Below are 23,359 nucleotides of genomic sequence, written 5' to 3' on the forward strand. Positions count from 1 at the left end.
CATGGCCATGGTTGTTTAGAGTTGATAAAACCTTCAATGTTTCAAACCTATTAATGATTGATCAATAGATCCTTCATGATACTTTGAGGCATTGATAGGTTGCCTCTATTTTAACCATATTTGGTTCATTTGATACATAGATGAAACCATTTTCTTTACATTAACTTGTTATTCTATTTGCTTATTGCTATTCTACTAACCACTAACCACTAACTACTAACTCCTAACATTTACATTATTTCACTTTACTTCCTTGCAATTTATTTTATTGTTCACTTTATTTCAAGTACTTTATGTTTATGTTTATGTTTATGGTTATCTAACCATATCATTTACATTATGCTAATTTATTTACTCTCTTACAATCTTGCTAAATAAAAGAGTAAAAACAAAAATAAAGAGAACAAATCATAATATTGGTAGATGGACTTAGGGTTGCATAACTTTCTTTGTTACAAATCTATTGTTAGTTGATTTTTCAATCATCTTCAATACTTTGCATCAATGATAAGCTATCCCTTAATGTATCATATTTTGAGTCTTTTTGACCTATGAAAAATAGTCCTCAAGATGTTCATTTTGTACATATTACTAACTACTAATTATTTCACTAACTTTTTTTTATCATTGACCTTTGTTATTGCGGTTTTGTTACCATTAACTTGTGGTTTATTTTGTGTCATTTACATTCACTAACCATTATTATTGTGATATTGTCATTCTTTATCTTGTGATTTACTTTTATGTCATTACCTTGTAATTTACATTCAAGTACTCATTATCATCATCATTGTACAAACTCATAATGCATGTTTATTTACTTGTTATTTATTTTATTGTCATCATATATTAAAAATAACAAAAATATGATAAAATGGTAAGACCAAAAATATTCACTCCACTCTTAATCAAATTGGACTTGGAGGATTTCATCTTAGGACCTTTGCTTGGAGGCCTTCCTTTACTCTTTGTGATACTTTGTAAACACTTGGATATTCATCCGTAACTTACATGCATGTTGTAAGAATGGCATCATGGCACCACCTTAGGGGGACATGTTTGTAAGACCATTATCCTTTGTTTAACTTAGGTCACTTTTGCACACAAAAGACTTTCTCTTGGGCTACCTTACAATGATACTCTTTAATTTCTTGTTGGTTACTTTGCATTCATGTTGCATAAGCCAAATTTCATAATCAAAATAAAATAAACCCTTGATTCAACGTCAAGTGGCATTTTCTTAGCCAAATTCAAAAATGCTTAATAATTACGATTATTATTGTGCGCCATGAGCCTTAAGTGGTGGAGAATGAGTGAGAATGGAGCATTCCTACCCTTACTCTGATTATTTTGGACGCAAGACGCTTGACTTATTGTCTAGAATAATCACCTTCTCCCATAGACTTTAGTACAATATAATCACAAACATTCTTTCACAAAACCCTTATTCAAGGTAAAAATAATACAACTCATCAAACTCATTTTTGTGCCTTAGGGCATAATCCTGGAAACCCTTTTCTCAAAGGTAAAATCAACCAACACACAAACATTTTCTACTCCGAACTACGGATCTCTGATTCCTCATCCCCGAATGAGTGATACGTAGGCACAAGGGCCCTAATCCTTGGCGAGCACTATAATAACAAAAACACCCCCTTTTTTTTCACACATTCTTTTGAAAATAAAACAATAATAGATAAATCCCATGTATGTAAAACAACCCAAATGGTTCCCATGGAGTACCATGGACGTAAGGGGTGCTAATACCTTCCCCTTACGTAACCGACTTTCGAACCCAAATCTCGGTTGCGAGACCGATTCCTTGTTCTCTTTTAGCGCTTCCCGTGCGCGTCTTTTTTCCGAGGGTTTTATCGACTATTTCCCATCTCCTCTCTGATAGAGGTAAACTAAATAAAATTCGGTGGCGCTTCTGACTTTGCCTCTCTTTGGCATCTCTTTAGTCCCGGTTTCGTTATCGTGAAATCCCGGTAGCGACAGCTGGAGACTCTGCTGGGGACACGATTTTCCCTAAGCAAGTCTATCCTAGTTTGGGTTGTTCCTCTTTTACGTACATGGAGATTTATCTGTTATCTATTTTTTCTGTATATATTGCTTTCTTTGCTAACCTGTGCATATTTTCTTTGTTTACCTGTTGGTCCGAAACCTTGACTCTGTGACGAAGATTTTTGGAAGCAATAATGATTGCAAAGAAAAAAACCTTGTGTGAAGGACTCCCCACCCGAGTCTGAGAGTTTGCTTGAGATAGGAGAGGTTGAGTAGTATTGATCCGCGAGGTGCCTTCCTCGTTAGGCTCGTACGAGAACCGCACTTAGTGGTAGATTCTCTTAAGGGGATTGATGACCGTCGTGCTTTCGGCGTAAGCATTTTTTCTTTTACTAGAGTCAATGACCCTAAGACCCCTTTTAGAACCTTTAAAACTATTGCTAGCCTAGACCGATGGTCGCGTAGTATAGGCCACCGAGGTGCCTTCCTCGTAAGGGTCAATACGAAGATCTCACTTAGAGTAGATGACTTTGATGGAGCAGTCGCCTGGAAAGTAAATTGACATAAGCGGCTGACAGTCAAGGAAGTCCATGACTCTAGGGGCAGTGTCTTACACCCAATTTTCCAAAAGCCTTAGATCACACAAAGCGAGAACCTTGGTTTACTAAGCAGTCATTATTAACTCCATGCTTCGTCACGATGGTCCAAAACCATGAACCCATGCCTAAAATCCTGTGGAAATAATAAACCAATCATTCATTCATACATTCATTCATCATCAAAATAATAAGCAAAGCTCTTAAAATTTTCGTTTGTTCGGACGCAGAATTACAAGACTATTTTCCGACGCAATCATGGATACTTCAACAAGGAAAATCACTTCTTCTTTCCGCTTCAAGAGTCCCGACATCAGTTTATTAAAGGTCCTCTGTTCAAAGGTCATAGCTCTCAAAGACAACAAGTTTAGAGCCAATTTTGGGAACATCGTATATCTTCTAATCGAGAAGGTTAACTATAGTGCTATCACTACAATGTCCCAATACTATGACGTCCCTTTAAGATGCTTCACTTTCCCCGACTTCCAAATCTCTCCAACCTTGGAAGACCTCGAGAGACTCCTCAATCGACCAATCAAGGAATACAACCCTTTCTCGAAATTGGAAGGAGGCTTCTGTTTGACTGAGCTCTCACTCACCTTGGGTATCAACGCCAACAAGCTAGTGGATAATTGGGGCATTAAAGGATCCATCAAAGGTTTAACTCAAAAGTTCCCAGAGGCCCATGCTTGGGAAATGATTAAAAAAGGAAGACCCGACTTTTGTAGTGCAACCTTGGCACTTTTGATTCATGGAATTGTTCTCTTCCCAAATCTGGACAAGTTCATGGATCAATTAGCAGTTGAAGTCTTTTTAACAAAGAATCTGGTGCCTTTTTTACTTGCCGATTTCTATCATACCTTCCATACAAGGCATGAAAAGAAGGGAGGTACTTTCCTTTGTTGCGCTCCTATGCTACATCTTTGGATGAGGGCCCGTATGCCTCAAAGTGGACCCTTCGCCGGAAACAAACTGACATGGTCGCAAAGGTTCACATCTCTCTCTGCCAACTCAATTCTATGGTACAAGAGGGAATGGGATACAAAGGATGTCATCGCAAGATGTGGAGAGTTCTCTAATGTACCCTTAATAGGAACACAAGGTTGCATCAACTACAACCCTGCTATACTCAAGAGATAACTAGGATACGCCATGACAAGTCCCCCCGAGGAAAGAGATTTCATTCCATTTGTCATCAATACCGTGGATCCGCTTGATTCAAACGTGAAAAGAGTGAGAAAAGCTTGGACAAGCATAGTCCGTATTGACCATGAATGGGGTAAGAAAAATATCCTAGCCAAGAAACCCTACTATGTGTGGGTAAAAGAGAGGGCTAGGGTGGTTAAGATGCCGTTTCTGTTTGATCCTTCTTCATTCCCGTTGATGTCCGAGCCCGAGCCTATCCTACAAGAGGACATGGACAAACTTACCATCCAAATCAAAGAGCTCGAGTTGGAAAACAATCAACTACGATTCAAACTCAATCGTGCCAAGGAACGTAACCACGTCTTGGAGGATAAGGGTAAGCAAGTCTGTGAAAAATTTGAAGATAGCAAGAAAAGGCTCCGATTAGCCGAGGGACAAAGAGTTTGGGTTGGTGGAGCTTTACAAGGAGCTAATCTGAGCTAGACTTCCGCAACGAGGAGTTGGATCGAGCATCCCGAATCATCAAGGACCTTGAAAATACTGTCGAGAGGTCTAATGCCATGAAGAAAGAAGCGAGGGAAGATTACGAAGCCCAGATTCTCGAACTAAGGACCACTCTAAAAGAGTATAAGGATTTTCTAGCCAAGGAGCAACTAGAGAAAGAAAAGATTCACCGAAGCTTCATGCGTGAGCAGTTCAACCTTGGACGAGCTTGCGAGCAAATCAAGAACTTGAAGAGGGGAATCTATGACCAAGCCTATGTAGAATTGCAAAACAACTGCAGATATTGGGAGGAACATTGCCATGGATTCGAAGCTGCCATTGTTCAAAGGGACGAAATCATCCATAATCTCCAAGCCCTTTACGAAGAATGGAGGGACAAGTACACCAACATGACGATATTAACTAACTATGCCCTTCAAGACTTTCCCGACAAGTTGAAGGAGGCAGATCTGATCATGTGCCCAGATAATACCCCCAAAGAGGTCTACCACTTCATCAAGTTCTGCAAAAGAACTATGGACGAACTCATCACCGACATTGAGGCTCTCCGCAAGTCTCAAGGGGTCACTTTTAGGGTGGATATCTAGTTGGTTTACTTGCTTCCATTACTTGTATTTTGCAACTTCTATGTATTGCTGTCTATTTTCCCTTCAAAGGATGAATGAAAGTTGGGATTTTTCTCTATTGTGTTTTCCTTTATTCATGATTGTGAACGAGAATCGTCAAGTAGTTTTTGCAATGAATAAACATGAATAACTAAAAAGAGCTTTGCTTTAACACAAAAAAAAATTCATGCATCATATGCATCTTTCGAAACACAAAAACATAAAAAAACTCATCCATCCACCCTTTTTCCTTCCAGAACCACTCTCCAAAGATGACTTTTCGGTACGATACGCGAGGACGTCGACAAGCTGTCATGGAGCAACTTCAAGAGAACCAAGTTGTCCTTTAAGAAGAAGTATCCCAAATACGGTCCCAAATGCGGAAGTTGATGGAGACTATTCAAGCAGTCGCAAGAGGCCAAGAGGTTATGGCAAAAATGCAAGAAGAAATGAACCAACGTGCCAGTACTACCAATCCTCATACCCCTCAAGCGGTTGAGATTCCAACTCCAGTTCCTCAAATTGATCCTCTAATTAACATTATTGCACCCGACGGTGTTCCAAATGACAATCCTCGTCCTCATATTTTTGAGACAGACGACCAACTCGATGCATTCTTCAACCCAAGGGATGTTTCTCAGGATGACGCCTTCGGTTCGGCAACCAACAAGGTGGAGAGGAAGGTAAAGGCTATCGAGGAAAAGCTCAAGACAATGGGGAGCACTGATGTTTTGAGCCTTGATGCGGCAGAAATGTGCTTAGTACCTGGGGTCATCATTCCGACCAAGTTCAAAGTTCTGGACTTTGAAAAATATAAGGGAAATAGTGACCCTAGGACGCACATTAGGACATACTGCCAAAAGATGGCTGCCTATTTCAGCGATGATCAAATTTTAATGCATTTTTTCCAGGATTCCCTCAGTGGGGCATCTTTGGATTGATACATGCAACTTGAGAGCAACCATATTCACACCTAGAGGGAAATGGCCGAGGCATTCCTCAAGCACTATCAGTACAACACTGATATGGCACCTAATCGCACACAATTACAAAATCTGACTCAGAGATCTAAGGAGTCCTTCAAAGAGTATGCCCAGCGATGAAGGGAATTAGCTGCTAGGGTACAACCCTCATTTCTAGAAAGAGAACTGGTAGATATGTTTATGGGAAACCTACAAGGTCCATACCTTGATAGAATGGTAGGGAGCACCTCTTCGGGCTTTTCCGACCTGGTCTTATCCGGGGAAAGGATAGAAAATATGATTAAAATGGGAAAGATCCAGAACTCTACAAGTACTTCTAGTGCATCGAAGAAACCTTTTGTTCCCTACGGTAAAAAATGAGAAGGCGAGACCAATGCTGCCTCCATCATTCGAACAAGAAATCCCACTTATCCACAAGTAGCTTCCATATCTCCCGTCCAACCAAGTCAACAACAACCATTTGCAATTCCTGCTCAAACTCAACAACACCAACGATATCAGCAACAACTGCAACGTCAGCAACCACAATATCAACAACAACAACAAAGGATGCGAAGGCCCGAGAAAAGATTTGACACAGTTCCCATGCCTTATAGCCACATTCTACCATATTTATTGAGGGGATCACTTGTACAACTAAGGGAGTTAGGACCCCACCAGCGGTTCTTCCTCCCGGTTATGATGCAAATGCCCGCTATGAATTTCATTTTGGCGCTCCTGGGCATTCGATCGAGAATTGTAAAGCATTAAAGTACAAGGTTCAAGATCTTATTGACTCTAAGGCAATCACGTTCGCCCCCAAGGGGCCGAATGTAAATAATAACTCGATGCCCCCTCACAACAATGCATCAGTGAATATGATGGAAGCTGACAATGGAAAGAGATTGATGTCCTGTGTGGATGAGTTAAAAACACCACTCATCGAGATCAAGAATGCTTTAATGAAGGATAATGCCTTTCCCATCTGTAGTAATGACTGTGAACACTGTCTGATTAATCTGCAACAATGTAGAACATTGAAGTCTGTCATACAAAAATTAATGAACCAAGGGATCTTGGTGGTAGACTGCCCGTCCACAAAGGAAGGTGTGTCTACCCTCGAGATACCATACGACGAAGTCCTTCCTCTGCAAATTCCATATGACTTCTCTCAGTTAACTCTGTCGACAAATCCTATTTACCCCAATCATAATAATAGTTCCCACACCATTCCCATATGTTGACACCAAGGCAGTCCCATGGATGTATGACACCTCAGTTTACATTCATGGTCAGAAGATTCAAGAAGAACCATTAAAGTATAGTGATCCAATGATCAATATCACCGGCACTAGCAGAATCATAAGAAGTGGAAGGATATTTACGCCGACACCCATTCCAATTGGAATTATCAATCCTTCAACTTCAGACAAAGGCAAACAAATTGATGGCGCTCAGCAAAGACAAGACCCCGCACCTTCCAATGAAGTAGACGAGTTCTTACGCATTATCAAGAAGAGCGATTATCGAGTAGTTGATCAGCTTAACCAGACACCCTCGAAGATCCTAATGTTGTCTTTATTAATGTGCTCGGAGGCCCATATGGATGCTTTGGTAAAATTTATGAGGACATCTCACGTACCGTAAGAGATATCTGTCTGTCAGTTTGAAGGAGTAGTTAACAATATCGCTACTAGCTTAAGCTTGGGTTTCAGTGATGAAGAGCTTCCCGCCGAGGGGAGGAATCATAACAAGGCTCTCCATATTTCTATTGAGTGTGTGGACACGATCCTATCAAGAGTTTTGGTAGACACTGGGTCTTCCCTCAATGTGATGCCTAAGAGCTCCTTTGCTAAACTAACTGTTGAAGGACTCGTAATGAAGCCGAGTGAGCTTATAGTAAGAGCATTTGATGGGACTAGAAGGACTGTAATCGGTGAGGTGAATTTGCCTATGAACATTGGTCTCCATATTGTCCTTATCACTTTATTCGTAATGGATATCTATCCAGCCTACAATTGTCTGCTTGGGAGGCCTTGGATCCATTCCGCCGGTGCAGTCACTTCAACGCTCCACCAAAAATTGAAATTCTTAGCTGATGATAAGCTAGTTGTTGTCGAGGGTGAGGAGGACATTATGGTAAGTCACCTCGCATCTTTCCGATACGTTGAAGGAGAAGGGGAGATAAGGGAAGTCCCATTCCAATCATTTGAAGTTATCAATGTTGAAATGGTTTGCCCAGCAATGGATGAATCAAAAGATGCCAAATCCCCCATGGCATCTCTTAAATACGCCCTGACGATCATAAAGGATGGACACCCCCAAGGATGGGGAAGATTGCTGGAACTTCCTGCCAACAAGGACCGCACCGGTTTAGGATACAACTCCCGGAATTTGAAGAAGCCCGCGCTGATAGCTACAAATGGATCAGTGCTCCCGCTATCCGAAAACTTCTCAAGTGCTGGTTACCTGGATGACAACCGTATTTGTGCCGTGGAAGAAGAAGATGATGGGTTGATCTTCACAAAGACTGATGGAAATGGTGCCACCAAATGGACCGAGATTGAAATACCTAAAGTGACCTTGATTGAAATGTGATTCCCAATGTTGTTTTCCTTCCTTTTTTTATCAAAAGAACCCATGTCAAGCCCAAGGCATGGGGGAATCATTTGTAGGGCCTCATCAAATTTCCTTATTAATCATTAATGAAAAAGGTTCATGTTCGCAATCAATTTTGAGATCCTTGCCTTTCATTTATTTATTTCACCTTTTTTTAATGGAATTTTTCTTTTTAAAAAAAAAATTCTTTTTAAATCATCCTTTCTTTCATACCAATAAAAACGCGGACCTTAAATCATGCAGATCATCCTCGATAACCACCAATGACAATTCTGCCACAGTCTCATACGACTTTGACAACCCAATTAATCAAGTTGATGAAGAGTGTGAGGAAGAGGCCAAACTCCCAAAAGAATTGGCAAGGCTACTCAAGCAGGAGGAAAAAGTCATCCAGCCGCACGAAGAATCAGCGAAAGTGATTAACCTTGGGACAGATGAGGAAGCGAAAGAAGTCCGAGTCGGCTCCTCTCTACAAGACGAGGTGAAGACAAAATTGATTGAGCTCTTGAAGGAATACAAAGATGTGTTTGCATGGTCATACCAAGATATGCCCGGCCTCGATACTGACATTGTGGTCCGTCATCTACCCCTTAAAGAAGAATTCCCTCCAGTAAAGCAAAAGCTACGAAGGACCCGTCTCGACATGGCTATGAAAATCAAGGAGGAGGTACAAAAGCAGCTCAACGCCGGCTTCCTAGCGGTCTCCAATTATCCTCAATGGATAGATAACATTGTGCCTGTACCTAAGAAGGATGGAAAAGTAAGAATGTGCATAGATTATAGAAATCTAAATAGAGCAAGTCCCAAAGATGACTTTCCACTGCCACACATTGACGTGCTAGTAGATAATACTGCTCAATTCTCTGTTTTCTCTTTTATGGATGGTTTCTCCGGTTATAACCAGATCCGCATGGCTCAAGAAGATATGGAGAAAACCACTTTCATAACAGCATGGGGCACCTTCTGCTATAAGGTGATGCCTTTTGGATTGAATAATGTCGGCGCCACATACCAACGAGCCATGGTCACTCTCTTTCACGATATGATCCATAAAGAGATCTACGTCGACGACATGATAACCAAGTCTCAAACCGAAGAAGTTGTCAATCTAGAAAAGCTGTTTGAGAGGTTGAGGAAGTTCAAATTGAGGCTTAATCCCAACAAATGCACATTTGGGGTAAGATCCGGAAAATTGTTAGGTTTTATCGTCAGTCAACGTGGCATCGAAGTAGATCCCGAGAAAGTAAAGGCCATACAAGCTATGCCTGCACCCAAAACCGAGAAGGAAGTCCGAGGATTCCTAGGTAGATTGAACTACATTGCTAGGTTCATATCTCACCTCACTGCCACTTGTGATCCAATCTTCAAACTTCTTCAAAAGGATCAAGCCATCATTTGGAACGATGACTGCCAAGACGCATTTGAGAAAATAAAGGAATATTTGCAAGAACCCCTTGTGTTGATGCCTCATGTACCTGGTAGACCATTAATCATGTATCTCACCGTTCTCTAAGGATCAATGGGTTGTGTCCTCGGCCAACATGACGAGACTGGTAGAAAAGAGCATGCAATATACTATTTGAGCAAGAAGTTCACTGATTACGAGAGTAAGTATTCGATGCTTGAAAAGACTTGTTGCACACTAGCATGGGCCGCCAAATGTTTAAGACAATACATGCTCACTCATACGACATTGTTGATCTCTAAAATGGATCCTATCAAATACATCTTTGAGAAGCCGACTCTAACTGGTAGAATAGCCCGATGGCAAATGGATTTAACTGAGTACGATATCCAACATGTCACTTAAAAGGCCATCAAAGGGAGTGTATTGTCTGTTTATCTTGCACAACAACCCTTGGAGGACTATCAGTCTGTGCGTTTCGAGTTCCCCGACGAGGATATCATGTTAATTAGGGATTGCAACATCCCCGGTCCCGAGGAAGGACCCGATCCTGGATCCCGATGGACCATGGTTTTTGATGGAGCTTCTAACGCTCATGGCAATGGCATTGGGGCAGTAATCACTTCTCCAACTAATTGCCACCTCCCCTTAACCGCCCGATTATGTTTTGAGTGTACGAATAATATGGCCGAATACGAGGCTTGTATCTTTGGCATTGAAGCTGCTATTGATATTAGAATCAAAATCCTGGAAGTCTATGGGGACTCAGCCTTGGTAATCAGCCAAGTCAAAGGAGATTGGGATACTAGAGATCATAAGCTCATTCCTTACAAAGAGCATGTCTTGAAACTAGTCCCCTACTTCGATGAAATTACATTCCACCACATCCCCCGAGAAGAGAATCAGCTAGCTGACGCTTTGGCAACTTTGGCATCCATGTTTAAAGTTAAGTGGAAGAACGAAGCACCGTCCTTTCACCTGAACTACTTGGACGAACCTGCTTACTGTCTGGCAGCAGAAGACGAAGTTGACGGTCATCCTTGGTTCCATGACATCATAAAATTATTAGAGAACCAAGAGTATCCTGCGGACGCGTCTATCACCGACAAGAAGTATCTTCGAAAACTGTCATCCAAATTCTTCTTAAGTGGAGGGGTATTATACAAGAGAAATTATGATTCGGTTTTGCTTAGATGTGTGAACAAGCAAGAAGCAAACCAGATTATAATGGAAATTCATGAAGGATCCTTTGGGACGCATGCCAGTGGGAGCACTATGGTGAAGAAAATTTTAAGGGCCGGATATTACTGGATGACTATGGAGATTGACTGTCATCGCCACGTCCAAACCTGCCATAAGTTCTAGATCTATGCTGATAAGATTCATGTGTCGCCAACGCCTCTCAATGTCCTAACATCACCTTGGCCTTTCGCCATGTGGGGCATTGACGTGATTGGACGTATAGAGCCAACTGCCTCGAACGGACACCGCTTCATCCTTGTAGCCATTGACTATTTCACAAAAATGGGTAGAGGCAGTCTCGTACGCCAATGTTACCAGACAGGTGGTGACTCGACTCCTCAAGAAAGAAATCATCTGCCGTTATGGGGTCCCAACAAGATCATTACTGATAATGGATCTAACCTTAATAATAAAATGATGAAAGAGCTATGCCAAAATTTAAAGATCGACCACCACAACTCATCGCCTTATAGACCTAAGATGAATGGCGATGTTGAGGCAGCTAACAAAAACATCAAGAAGATCGTGCAAAAGATGGTGGAAACCTACAAAGATTGGCACGAAATGCTCCCATTCGCATTACACGGCTATCGTACTTTCGTACGCACTTCCACTGGGGCAACTCCATTCTCCCTTGTGTACGACATGGATGCAGTCTTACCAGTCGAAGTAGAGATTCCTTCCTTAAAGATTTTAACAGATGTTAAGCTTGATGATTCTGAGTGGGTACAAGCTCGATTTGACCAACTAAACCTCATTGATGAGAAGCGCTTAGCAGCCATCTGCCATGGCCAACTTTATCAAAAGCGCATCAAGAGGGCACATGACAAAAAGGTTTCCCCCCGCATCCTAAAGGCTGGAGACCTCGTATTGAAGAAGATTCTTCCAATCCATACTGACCCAAGGGGAAAATGGACGCCAAACTATGAAGGTCCGTATGTTGTAAGAAAGGTCTTCTCCGGAGGAGCCTTGATCCTTGCAATTATGGATGGTGAAGATCTTCCATCCCCGGCGAATGCGGATGCAGTAAAAAAAATACTATGCTTAAAAAAAATATATAGCCCGATATGTTAAAAACCCGAAAGGGCAACTTATGCAAAAATGGGTATCCCGGTAGACTGAAAACCCAAAAGGGAGGTCTAGGCAAAAATTAGGGATTTAATAAGAGCAAGAGGCTGCATGGAATCTTTCTTCATTCCTTGGCGAGTCAATTATGTGGGTCCCCAGCAAGTCAATCCTATCACCCTCCTTAAAGAAAAGCAAGACCAAAGGGCGACCAAAGGCATGGAGGCTATAGCAGAGTTAGAATTTGGAGGAAACTCGAGATGTTTCATTGCCATTACAATTATCATTTTCTTTTCGCAATCACCTCTTTTAGGAATTTCTTTCCTTTGTACAAAATTCCCTATTTGTGGAACCACTTGTCAATAAAAATCAGTTCCCTCACATGTGTTCCATATTTTTACTTTTCCTGCTTTGTCTGCGAAATATGACTTTTTTTCTAAATAAAATTACATGGGAAATTTTCGATTAAAAGACCTTTTTTTTTAAAAAAAAACTATAAGGGAGACAATATTGAATTACATTCCTTTTAGAATTTTGCTAAAGGTAATCAAAACACATTTCCAACCCAAGGGTGCCATACAGTTCTTTGGACTAGGCCGATCATTTCTCCCCCAATAGGAATTCTCAAACATTACATTCAGCGCTTGCTTAGACGTCGAACTCCAATTTCTCAAGTATCGGAAAGTCAATACAATTCACCCAATCACCCTTTTTAAGCCCAATCACCATTGGCATTCCCCAAATACACTCCTCCGCAAAGCCCAAACATACTTGGCATAACTTGCAAACCCTGCATTTCATGTATTCCCCATGAAAGCCCAAACATGCATTGGCATACATAACATCACATCATAAGTATCTCCTTAACTTACTCAAACTAACTCGTCAGAGTTCGGAATTTTCCAACTGTTGTTAGGAATTTTTCCCAATAAAAATCAATGTTCATCCTCAAAACATTTCCCAAGCACAACCACGCATTCCAGACGTTGCTAGGAATCATCGCTAAGCTGTTTCATTTCATTGTCAAGTTTCCCCAGAGGAGTCAATGCTGAGAAACATCACTGTACTTCTTCTATCCCTAGAAAGTCAACACATTTTTCCTTTTCCCCGAAGAGTCAGGTATTCTTAGCCATTATTAAGAATCGTCACTGAATTCTTATTTTTTAGACTAGAGGCATTTTGGATTCATTCCCCAGGCCGAGTCAGACATTCATAGCCGAGAATCATCCTTGAATTCATTTTTCTCCAGTAGATGTCAGGTATTTCAGCCATTGTTAGGAACCGTCACTTGACATCTGTACTCTCCTTAGCCGAGTCAGGTATTCTTAGCCGTTGCTAAGAATCATCACTGAGTTGTTTGATCCTCCCGGAGGATTTCAGGTATTCTAGCCTTCGCTACGAATCATCACTGTACCTTCGCAAAAAAATATGTGTTCTCCTCAGTAGAGTCAGGTATTCTTAGCCGTTGCTAAGAATCATCATTGAGTTGTTTGATCTTCCCGGAGGATTTCAGGTATTCTAGCCTTCGTTACGAATCGTCACTGTACCTTCGCAAAAAATTTGTATCTCCAGTCAAGTCAGGTATTCTAGCCTTCGCTAAGAATCATCACTGATTTCGTTTTGTTTGACCCCCAATAGATGTTTTGTGTTCCAGCCGTTGTTAAGGAACATTGTCTTGTTTTTTTCCCCAGTCGTTACTAGGAGTGATCACCCTTCTTTTTCTCATTCCCTAGTGAAGCTTTCTTCCCTCAACTTTCTTGGGCCCTTTTGACATCAAACTTTCATCGTTAAGAAGATACTTAGGATGCATACATCACATTCCATGCATAATCATCATAACCATGCATAATCCCTAAACAAATATTCACATTATCATCCTTCGACAGGGCGAATTTCTGGTTACTCTCATTAGTATTTAATCCTCTCTTACCTTGAATACATTGGAAGTCGTCACTATCTATGTATTCAGGTCTGAGAAAATTAAATAGGGGCAACTGTCATACCCCAAAATTCACCCTACCCCGATACAACTTTCATCTGATCCATGGCCCTACTGCACATGCATGCTTTCATTATTTCATCATTATTTCATCATTATTTCATTGAACTTTCATAACCAAATACATATTACACGGACTCAAGGCATGGTGTTTACACCCGAAAAAAATGGGGTTATCCGGTTAAAGTTCTAAATAAAAAAAATTTGGACTGGGTAATCGATTACCCTAATCATGGTAATCGATTATACAAACAAAAAATTGATTTTTTGGCCATTTTGGACTGTGTAATCGATTACCCTAATCATGGTAATCGATTACACAGACAAAAAATTGATTTTTTGGCCATTTTGGACTGTGTAATCGATTACCCTAATCATGGTAATCGATTACACAGACAAAAAATTGATTTCCAGGCCATTTTGGACCGTGTAATCACTACGCCAAAAGAGGGAAAAGAGGGCGCTTTTTTTGGCCTATAACAGCGCTTTAAAGCGCCCTCTAATCTGGCGCTGGCATAGGTAAAGACAGCGCTTTTTTTCCTGGTGAAAGCGCTGTCTAAAGTGGCTCTTTAAGCCCTTTAAGGGCCACTTTAGAGGGCGCTTAAAAAGCGCCCTCTAAAGTGGAAACATTTAAGGGTTTAGAGGGCGCTTTTACTGGAAAGCGCCCTCTAAAGTGGAAACTTTTAAGGGTTGAGAGGGCGCTTTTACTGGAAAGCGCCCTCTAAAGTGGAAATTTAAAGGGTTTAGAGGGCGCTTATTTTGGGAAGCGCCCTCTAAAGTGGGTGGTTATTTAATTTATTTTTTTTAAAAAGCGCTATATTTTTTTATTTATTTTAGACAACCTGTATATTGAAGCAGTACACCCAAAACTGTATAATTTGAAGCCCTTTTTCACACATTGCATTCAACAAGCCTTATATACAACAATCCATACATATACAACAATCCACTGATATATAATTGTTTAACTTCTAAAGATTCTAAATATACAACCAATTCATAACTTAAAAAGAAATAAAACTAAGTAGCAAAAGCATCTCTGAGATGTATGTTTTTTTTGCTAGCAGCAGTCTTCTTATATAGCAACAACCTCTTTTTGTTCAATATCAATAGCATGAACCTAAAATATCATAAAATTAGTTAGGTGATGTATAAGATCAAGAATTAACATTTTCTATGCATAAATATCATATAATTGTGTTTATACCTTTTTTTTTGATGCAACTGACTCGATTTGCTGCGTAATCCCCTTGTATTTTTGGTCTCTTATCTTTTGAAGATAGAATTGATATTTGTTTAGATGGACATGTTCCATTGTCGTAGAGGGATACTTTCAAATATCCAGCATCATCATCTACGCGAATGAGGCTTGACGACAATGGAACATCTCCATCTAAACAAATATCAATTGATACTTTCGAGTATCCCTTGCCCCTTGCACGAATGATTGACTTCATAATAGTCATTTTACCTGTAATAAAGAAAACAATTAAAATCAGATGACAAATGTAAAAACAATTAAAATCATAAAAGTCATTTTACCTGTAATAAAGAAAACAATTAAAATCATTTGACCTGTACCTTTTTCACTAAGTTCTCTTTCTTTTCTGGTTGGAATATGTTCTACATGTCTCTTAACAACACGGACGGTTGGATTGATCCAAATACCCTCATTATGATCATTTCTAATATATGAATCATTTGATATAATATTCTCATCTTGATCATTTCTGGTAAACGATTCAATCTCAACATCAATATCACCTTGATCTCCAGTGTTTTCATCAATTACTTTGTTGGAAAAAAGAACTATAGACCATTTCGTACTTTTCGGATCATTGACATAGAACACTTGTCTAGCTTGAGAGGCTAGAATAAAAGACTCATCTTTGTATCCCACCCTATTAAGATCCACTTGCAAAAATCCTAACTTATCCATTCGAATGCCGTTATTATTTTCAACCCACTTGCAACCAAATATAGGAATCTGAAACTTCTCATAATCAAACACCCAAATGCGCTCGATAACACCAAAATACGACAGATTTGCAAATTTGGGGTTTAAGTCCTTCACACTTGATATGTGCATTGCTTCAGCTACCACGGTGACACCACTATTCTGTATAGTACTTTTATCATCTTGTTCTTTGGTATAAAATGTGTATCCATTAATCGCGTATGCGCTATAAGAAAAAACATGGAAACTTGGACCATATGCTAAGCATCTCAACCTTTCTGTTATTGAAGCGGGATCTGAATAATACTTTGAATAAATATGATCCTTAAACCAAGGTATAAAACATCGATTGTGCTCTCGTACTATCCAATTTTCATTTCTATTGGGATTTAAACCTCGGAGAACATCCTTGTGAATTTCAACATACGGCTCAACCTCATTCTCATTGTGCAGAACATACAAATGCACTTGATCCCGTTCGACCCTTGATACTGCCACGATTTTATTTCCAATTAGATTTTTTCCTTCTTTCTTTTCGACAAGCTGAGACTTGGGGAGTCCGATTGACTGAACATTAGACAAATATTCAGTACAAAACTCAATCGCTTCTTCAACAATGTATCTTTCAACCATACAACCTTCTGGTCGACTTCGGTTCTTCACGTACCCTTTTAATATTTTCATATAACGTTCAACAAGGTACATCCATCTCATATAAGCTGGTCCACACAATTGTGTCTCTTTTACAAGATGAACAACTAGATGTACCATTATGTCAAAAAATGATGGAGGAAAAAACATTTCAAGCTCACACAAAGTAATAACGATTTCTTTTTGCAACATTGGTAAGATCGCAGGATTGATCACCTTACTGCAAATTGACTTGAAGAAAGAACACAACTTAGTTATAGAGCTTCTTACTTTTTCTGGAAGAATAGAACGTATACCTATTGGGAGAAAATGTTCCATTATAACATGGCAATCATGGGTCTTTAAACTCTTTAACTTGAGGTCTTTCATAGACACAAGTCTTCTAATATCTGAAGAGTACCCTTCTGGAACTTTAACTTCACTTAGAAACTTACACAATGTTTTTTTCTCCTTTCTAGATAGAGTATAAGCAGCAGGAGGTAGATATGTTCGTTTTCCTTTCTTCAAGGGTCCTAATTCAGTTCTTATTCCCATCGCTATCAAGTCCTTTCTTGCCTTAAGGCCATCCTTAGACTTTCCTTGTATATTGAGTAACGTGCCAATAACACTTTCAAATACATTTTTTTCAATATGCATAACATCAAGAAAATGTCTCACATACAAGGACTTCCAATACAACAATTCAAAAAAAACTGACCTCTTCTTCCACCCACTTTTGACAAGTGTGTGGGCAAAAGGCTTGCCAAACTGAGTATCCAAATCTTTCACCTTTTCAAAAATTTGATCACCCGTCAATATAGGTGGAGCTCTGCCTTGTTTTGTCTCTCCATTGAACGCCTTTCTCCATCCACGGTAGTGATGATTTGAATTTAAGAATCTCCGATGACCGAGAAAGACATTCTTCTGACCAAACTCCAAGCGCTTCCAATCTGTTTTATCTTCACAAATAGGACACGCACATTGACCTTTTATGCTATACCCTGATAGATTTCCGTATGCTGGAAAATCATTAATTGTGCCAAACAACATCGCCCTCAAGTTGAAACTTTCTTTCCTATATCCATCATAAACCTCCACACCGGTCTCCCACAAAATCTTTAAATCTTCGATTAAGGGCTTCAAGTACACGTCTATGTCATTCTTGGTTGTTTAGGTCCAGAAATCAACATAGACAACATCATGTACTTACGCTTCATACATAGCCATGGAGGTAGGTTATAAATCATAATAATCACAGGCCATGTACTGTGTGAGATACTCTGGATACCGTGTGGGTTCATTCCATCAGTAGATAATGCCAAGCGAAGGTTTCTTGATTCTTCTCCAAATTCAGGATAATCATTATCAATTTTCAACCACTGTGGTGAATCTGCCGGATGTCGATACTTTCCATCTATAATTCTTTCATCTGCATGCCAGGTCAAGTGTCTTGAATCGGTTTCACTATGAAACATGCGTCTAAATCTCGGAATAACAGGAAAATACCACAAGACTTTTGCTGGAGACAACTTGTTCTTATATCGCGAGACACCGCATTTAGGACACTCATTTAACGATGCATACTCATTTCGAAACAAAACGCAATCGTTTGGACATGCATGTATCTTATCATAGCTCATGCCAATAGAGCACAACATCTTTTTGGTCTCATATGTTCGATTGGGAAGAACATTATCCTCAGGAAGCATATCTTTCAAAAGGGCTAATAACTCTGTGAAACTTTTATCCGACCATCCATTGCCCGCCTTTAAGTTGTACAACTTTAATACCGCAGACAATCTTGTGAATTTAGTGCAACCATCATACAAAGGTTTCTCTGCATCACTTACCAACCTCTCAAACATTTCGGGACAATCCTTAAGATCTCCTTCAAGTGCTTCTGCAATCTCTTCAACTCGATCACAATCGTATGTATCTGCGCCACTATAGTTTGAGGCATAGGTCGTACTATCCCCCGGTTCAACATTCTCGTTACTTTTCTCACCATGCAAATTCCAACATGTATAACTTCGATCAATTCCATGCCTCATTAGATGCGATGTCAACTGAACTGCGTCAACCCGTTTCCCATAACAACAACCCAAGCAAGGACATATCATTCTACTGGGGTCTTCGGCGTGCGCAACGGCAAACTTAACGAATTCTGATACCCCATTCTCGTACTCTCTCGACAATCGATTGGAAGACATCCATTTATTATCCATTACTAATTAGAATAAACAAAAAACAATTTCAGAAGAGTTCAAACACATTCGGACCTAGGTTTCTAATGATACTGGTGTTGACACAAAATCATATGTTCATAGGTCGTATAACCCTAACTACTGGGTAATGTAGTCCCATTGCATGCGCTATCATGGTCACTAAAAACCAACCGTCAATTTCCTAATAAACCCAAACTATTTAAATGACTATGAATATTGAAACTTTACAGGTCAAAACAAACGTAGCATAGACAACAATAACATAAAACAGAAATTGGGCAAAGCTAAAACAAAGCAATAACATAAAACAGAAATTGGGCAAAGCGTGTACCTTTGATTGGTAGAAGGAGGAAACGCGCAGTAATAATGTAGATCTAACAGAGGTGGAAGGAAAACGCCTTAGAACCCTAACGTGAAAAAGAAAGAAAATAACAGATAGTGAAATAACAAAACGCGCAGTATGTTATAATTTTAATGTTTACTAAAGGGGACATTAGAGGGCGCTTGTGGAAAAAAAGCGCCCTCTAAAGGGGGCCTAAGAGGGCGCTTATGGAAGCGCTCTCTAAGGCTTTCCAGAAGCGCTTTATAAGCTGGAAATGCACATGGACTTATAACAGCGCTTTTTTAAAAGCGCCCTCTAAGGATAACCTTAGATGGCGCTTTCTAAAAAGCGCCATGTATTGTTGTCCCTCTATCTCCTCCTTATTTTTTCGTTTCACCTTAGAGGGCGCTTGTGGAAAAAAAGCGCCCTCTAAAGGGGGCCTAAGAGGGCGCTTATGGAAGCGCTCTCTAAGGCTTTCCAGAAGCGCTTTATAAGCTGGAAATGCACATGGACTTATAATAGCGCTTTAGTAAAAGCGCCCTCTAAGGATAACCTTAGAGGGCGCTTTCTAAAAAGCGCCATGTATTGTTGTCCCTCTATCTCCTCCTTATTTTTTCGCTTCACCTTAGAGGGCGCTTTATTACAAAAGCGCCCTCTAAAGTGCGCTGTCTATTGCTCCTTATTTATCGCTTCACTTTAGAGAGCGCTTTTGTATTAAAGCGCCCTCTAAGGTGCGCTGTCTATTCCAGTTTTTGGCGTAGTGAATCGATTACCCTAATCATGGTAATCGATTACACCTGCGTGGACAACATCAGTAGCTCTGTTTTTTACATAGAGTACTTTTTGGGTCACCCCCTTTTCCACCCACTTTCCCTATAAATAGAGGTACTATTTCCCCTCATTTTTTATGTTTCTTAGCCCCCAAAAGTTCTGTCCAAGTACCATTCACTCTCCTCTCCAAACCTAGGTCAAAACAAAAAAATCTTTCTCACTTAAAAAAAAGTCAACCCCACCAACTTTTTTGTCCTCTTTCATATATTTTTCAAAACTTCTCACTCTCTAACACTCATAACTCAGCTCCTTCACTACACATCCACCATAAACACTTTCATCCCAAACCCCTTGCTTTATATCCAAGCTCAACACCATTTCAACCTACCCTTTTTCAACATTTTTTGGGTAATGATTTTAGCTTAAACTTTGTTAACTTTTTGGTTCTGTTTTTGTGTTGAAAATGGTTGTTTGTTCTTCGTTGATCTTTTGAGAGAGTTTAGACTCAAGCTTGTAAAAAATGATTAACTTTGGTTTACACTTTTTTCTTTTGGGATTTCTTGCTCTTGCTACTTTTATCCATCATCTTTAATCAAACTTTGTATTTTGTTTCATTTGCTATCTATTGTTGACTTGTTTTCACATTTACTTGGTTGATGAGATCTATTAGATCATGGCCATGGTTGTTTAGAGTTGATAAAACCTTCAATATTTCAAACCTATTAATGATGAATCAATAGATCTTTCATGATACTTTGAGGCATTGATAGGTTGCCTCTATTTCAACCATATTTGGGTCATTTGATACATAGATGAAACCATTTTCTTTACATTAACTTGTTATTCTATTTTCTTATTGCTATTCTACTAACCACTAACCACTAACTACTAACTCCTAACATTTACATTATTTCACTTTACTTCCTTGCAATTTATTTTATTGTTCACTTTATTTCAAGTACTTTATGTTTATGTTTATGTTTATGTTTATGTTTATGTTTATGGTTATCTAACCATATCATTTACATTATGCTAATTTATTTACTCTCTTACTATCTTGCTAAATAAAAGAGGAGTAAAAACAAAAATAAAGAGAACAAATCATAATATTGGTAGATGGAATTAGGGTTGCATAACTTTCTTTGTTACAAATCTATTGTTAGTTGATTTTTCAATCATCTTCAATACTTTGCATCAATGATAAGCTATCCCTTAATGTGTCATATTTTGAGTCTTTTTGACCTATGAAAAATAGTCCTCAAGATGTTCATTCTGTACATATTACTAACTACTAATTATACTTCACTAACTTTTTTTTATCATTGACCTTTGTTATTGCAGTTTTGTTACCATTAACTTGTGGTTTATTTTGTGTCATTTACATTCACTAACCATTATTATTGTGATATTGTCATTCTTTATCTTGTGATTTACTTTTATGTCATTACCTTGTAATTTACATTCAAGTACTCATTATCATCATCATTGTACAAACTCATAATGCATGTTTATTTACTTGTTATTTATTTTATTGTCATCATACATTAAAAATAACAAAAACATGATAAAATGGTAAGACAAAAAATATTCACTCCATTCTTAATCAACTTGGACTTAGAGGATTTCATCTTAGGACCTTTGCTTGGAGGCCTTCCTTTACTCTTTGTGATACTTTATAAACACTTGGATTTTCATCTGTAACTTACATGCATGTTGTAAGAATGGCATCATGGAACCACCTTAGGGGGACATGTTTGTAAGACCATTATCATTTGTTTAGCTTAGGTCACTTTTGCGCACAAAAGGCTTTCTCTTTGGCTACCTTACAATGAGACTCTTTAATTTCTTGTTGGTTACTTGCATTCATGTTGCATAAGCCAAATTTCATAATCAAAATAAAATAAACCCTTGATTCAACGTCAAGTGGCATTTTCTTAGCCAAATTCAAAAATGCTTAATAATTACGATTATTATTGTGCGCCATGAGCCTTAAGTGGTGAAGAATGAGTGAGAATGGAGCATTCCTACCCTTACTCTGATTATTTTGGACGCAATACGCTTGACTTGTTGTCTAGAATAATCACCTCCGTCCATAGACTTTAGTACAATATAATCACAAACATTCTTTCACAAAACCCTTATTCAAGGTAAAAATAATACAACTCATCAAACTCATTTTTGTGCCTTAGGGCATCATCCTGGAAACCCTTTTCTCAAAGGTAAAATCAACTAACACACAAACATTTTCTACTCCGAACTACGGAGCTCTGATTCCTCATCCCCGAATGAGTGATACGTAGGCACAAGGGCCCCAATCCTTGGCAAGCACTATAATAAGAAAAACACCCCCTTCTTTTCACACATTCTTTTGAAAATAAAACAATAATAGATAAATCCCATGTATGTAAAACAACCCAAATGGTTCCCATAAAGTACCATAGACGTAAGGGGTGCTAATACCTTCCCCTTACGTAACCGACTTTCGAACCCAAATCTCGGTTGCGAGACCGATTTCTTGTTCTCTTTTAGCGCTTCTCGTGCGCGTCTGTTTTCCGAGGGTTTTATCGACTATTTCCCCTCTCCTCTCCGATAGAGGTAAACTAAATAAAATTCGGTGGCGACTCTTCTGACTTTGCCTCTCTTTGGCATCTCTTTAGTCCCGGTTTTATTATCGTGAAATCCCGGTAGCGACAGAGGTCCTTTGGAGAAGAAGACCGGAGCCCTAGCTTCGGTAATGTGTTGTCATGCATCTCAGCCATAGGATCCAACTGAATTGTTCTAATCTCGTACATTGCTTTTAATTACCACGTGTGTGGGATAGTTGACTGAAGCGCATGTGGAACACGCGTTTCCATCCATCTGATCTGCCACCTCAATTAATGAGGAAGATCAGATGGCTCTCCTTTTTTTGAATTTCTGAATATTTCATTTAATTGCTTATTTTTAATTAATTCATATTAATTTCATTTCTAATCCAAAAAATATGGGACTTTCACCAAAAAAAATTAAATATTTTTCTCTTTCATTTTCTGAATTAAAATTATCTTTTGGATTAATTTTGATATTTTTTATGAATTAATCTTTTGTGTGTATGATTTTAATTGTTTAAAAATACTTCTGACTTTTCAAAAATTATGAATTTTTGTGTCCAAGGCCCTTTGACCTTCATTGACCTAGGATAAATCTCTTGGCCATTTATTTAGTGTTTTGAAGAGGTTTTAGGTTTTTGATCAAACATAATTTAATTTAAATGTATTTTAATTTGATTTTTTTAATTGATTAATTGTGTAGAAATTATCTTGAGCCA

General features: G+C 39.1%; 1 protein-coding gene across 1 annotated transcript; it reads left to right on the top strand.

Annotated features, from left to right (window-relative positions):
* Window positions 1–2,858: 2,858 nt before the first annotated feature.
* LOC127095715 (uncharacterized) lies at window positions 2,859–3,740 on the top strand. The gene has a single exon (XM_051034364.1). The coding sequence runs from the start codon at window positions 2,859–2,861 to the stop codon at window positions 3,738–3,740; it is 882 nt and encodes a 293-aa protein (XP_050890321.1).
* The last annotated feature ends 19,619 nt before the right edge of the window (window positions 3,741–23,359 follow it).

Source organism: Lathyrus oleraceus, chromosome 6 (genome assembly GCF_024323335.1).
Source record: "Lathyrus oleraceus cultivar Zhongwan6 chromosome 6, CAAS_Psat_ZW6_1.0, whole genome shotgun sequence".
NCBI lineage: Eukaryota > Viridiplantae > Streptophyta > Magnoliopsida > Fabales > Fabaceae > Lathyrus > Lathyrus oleraceus.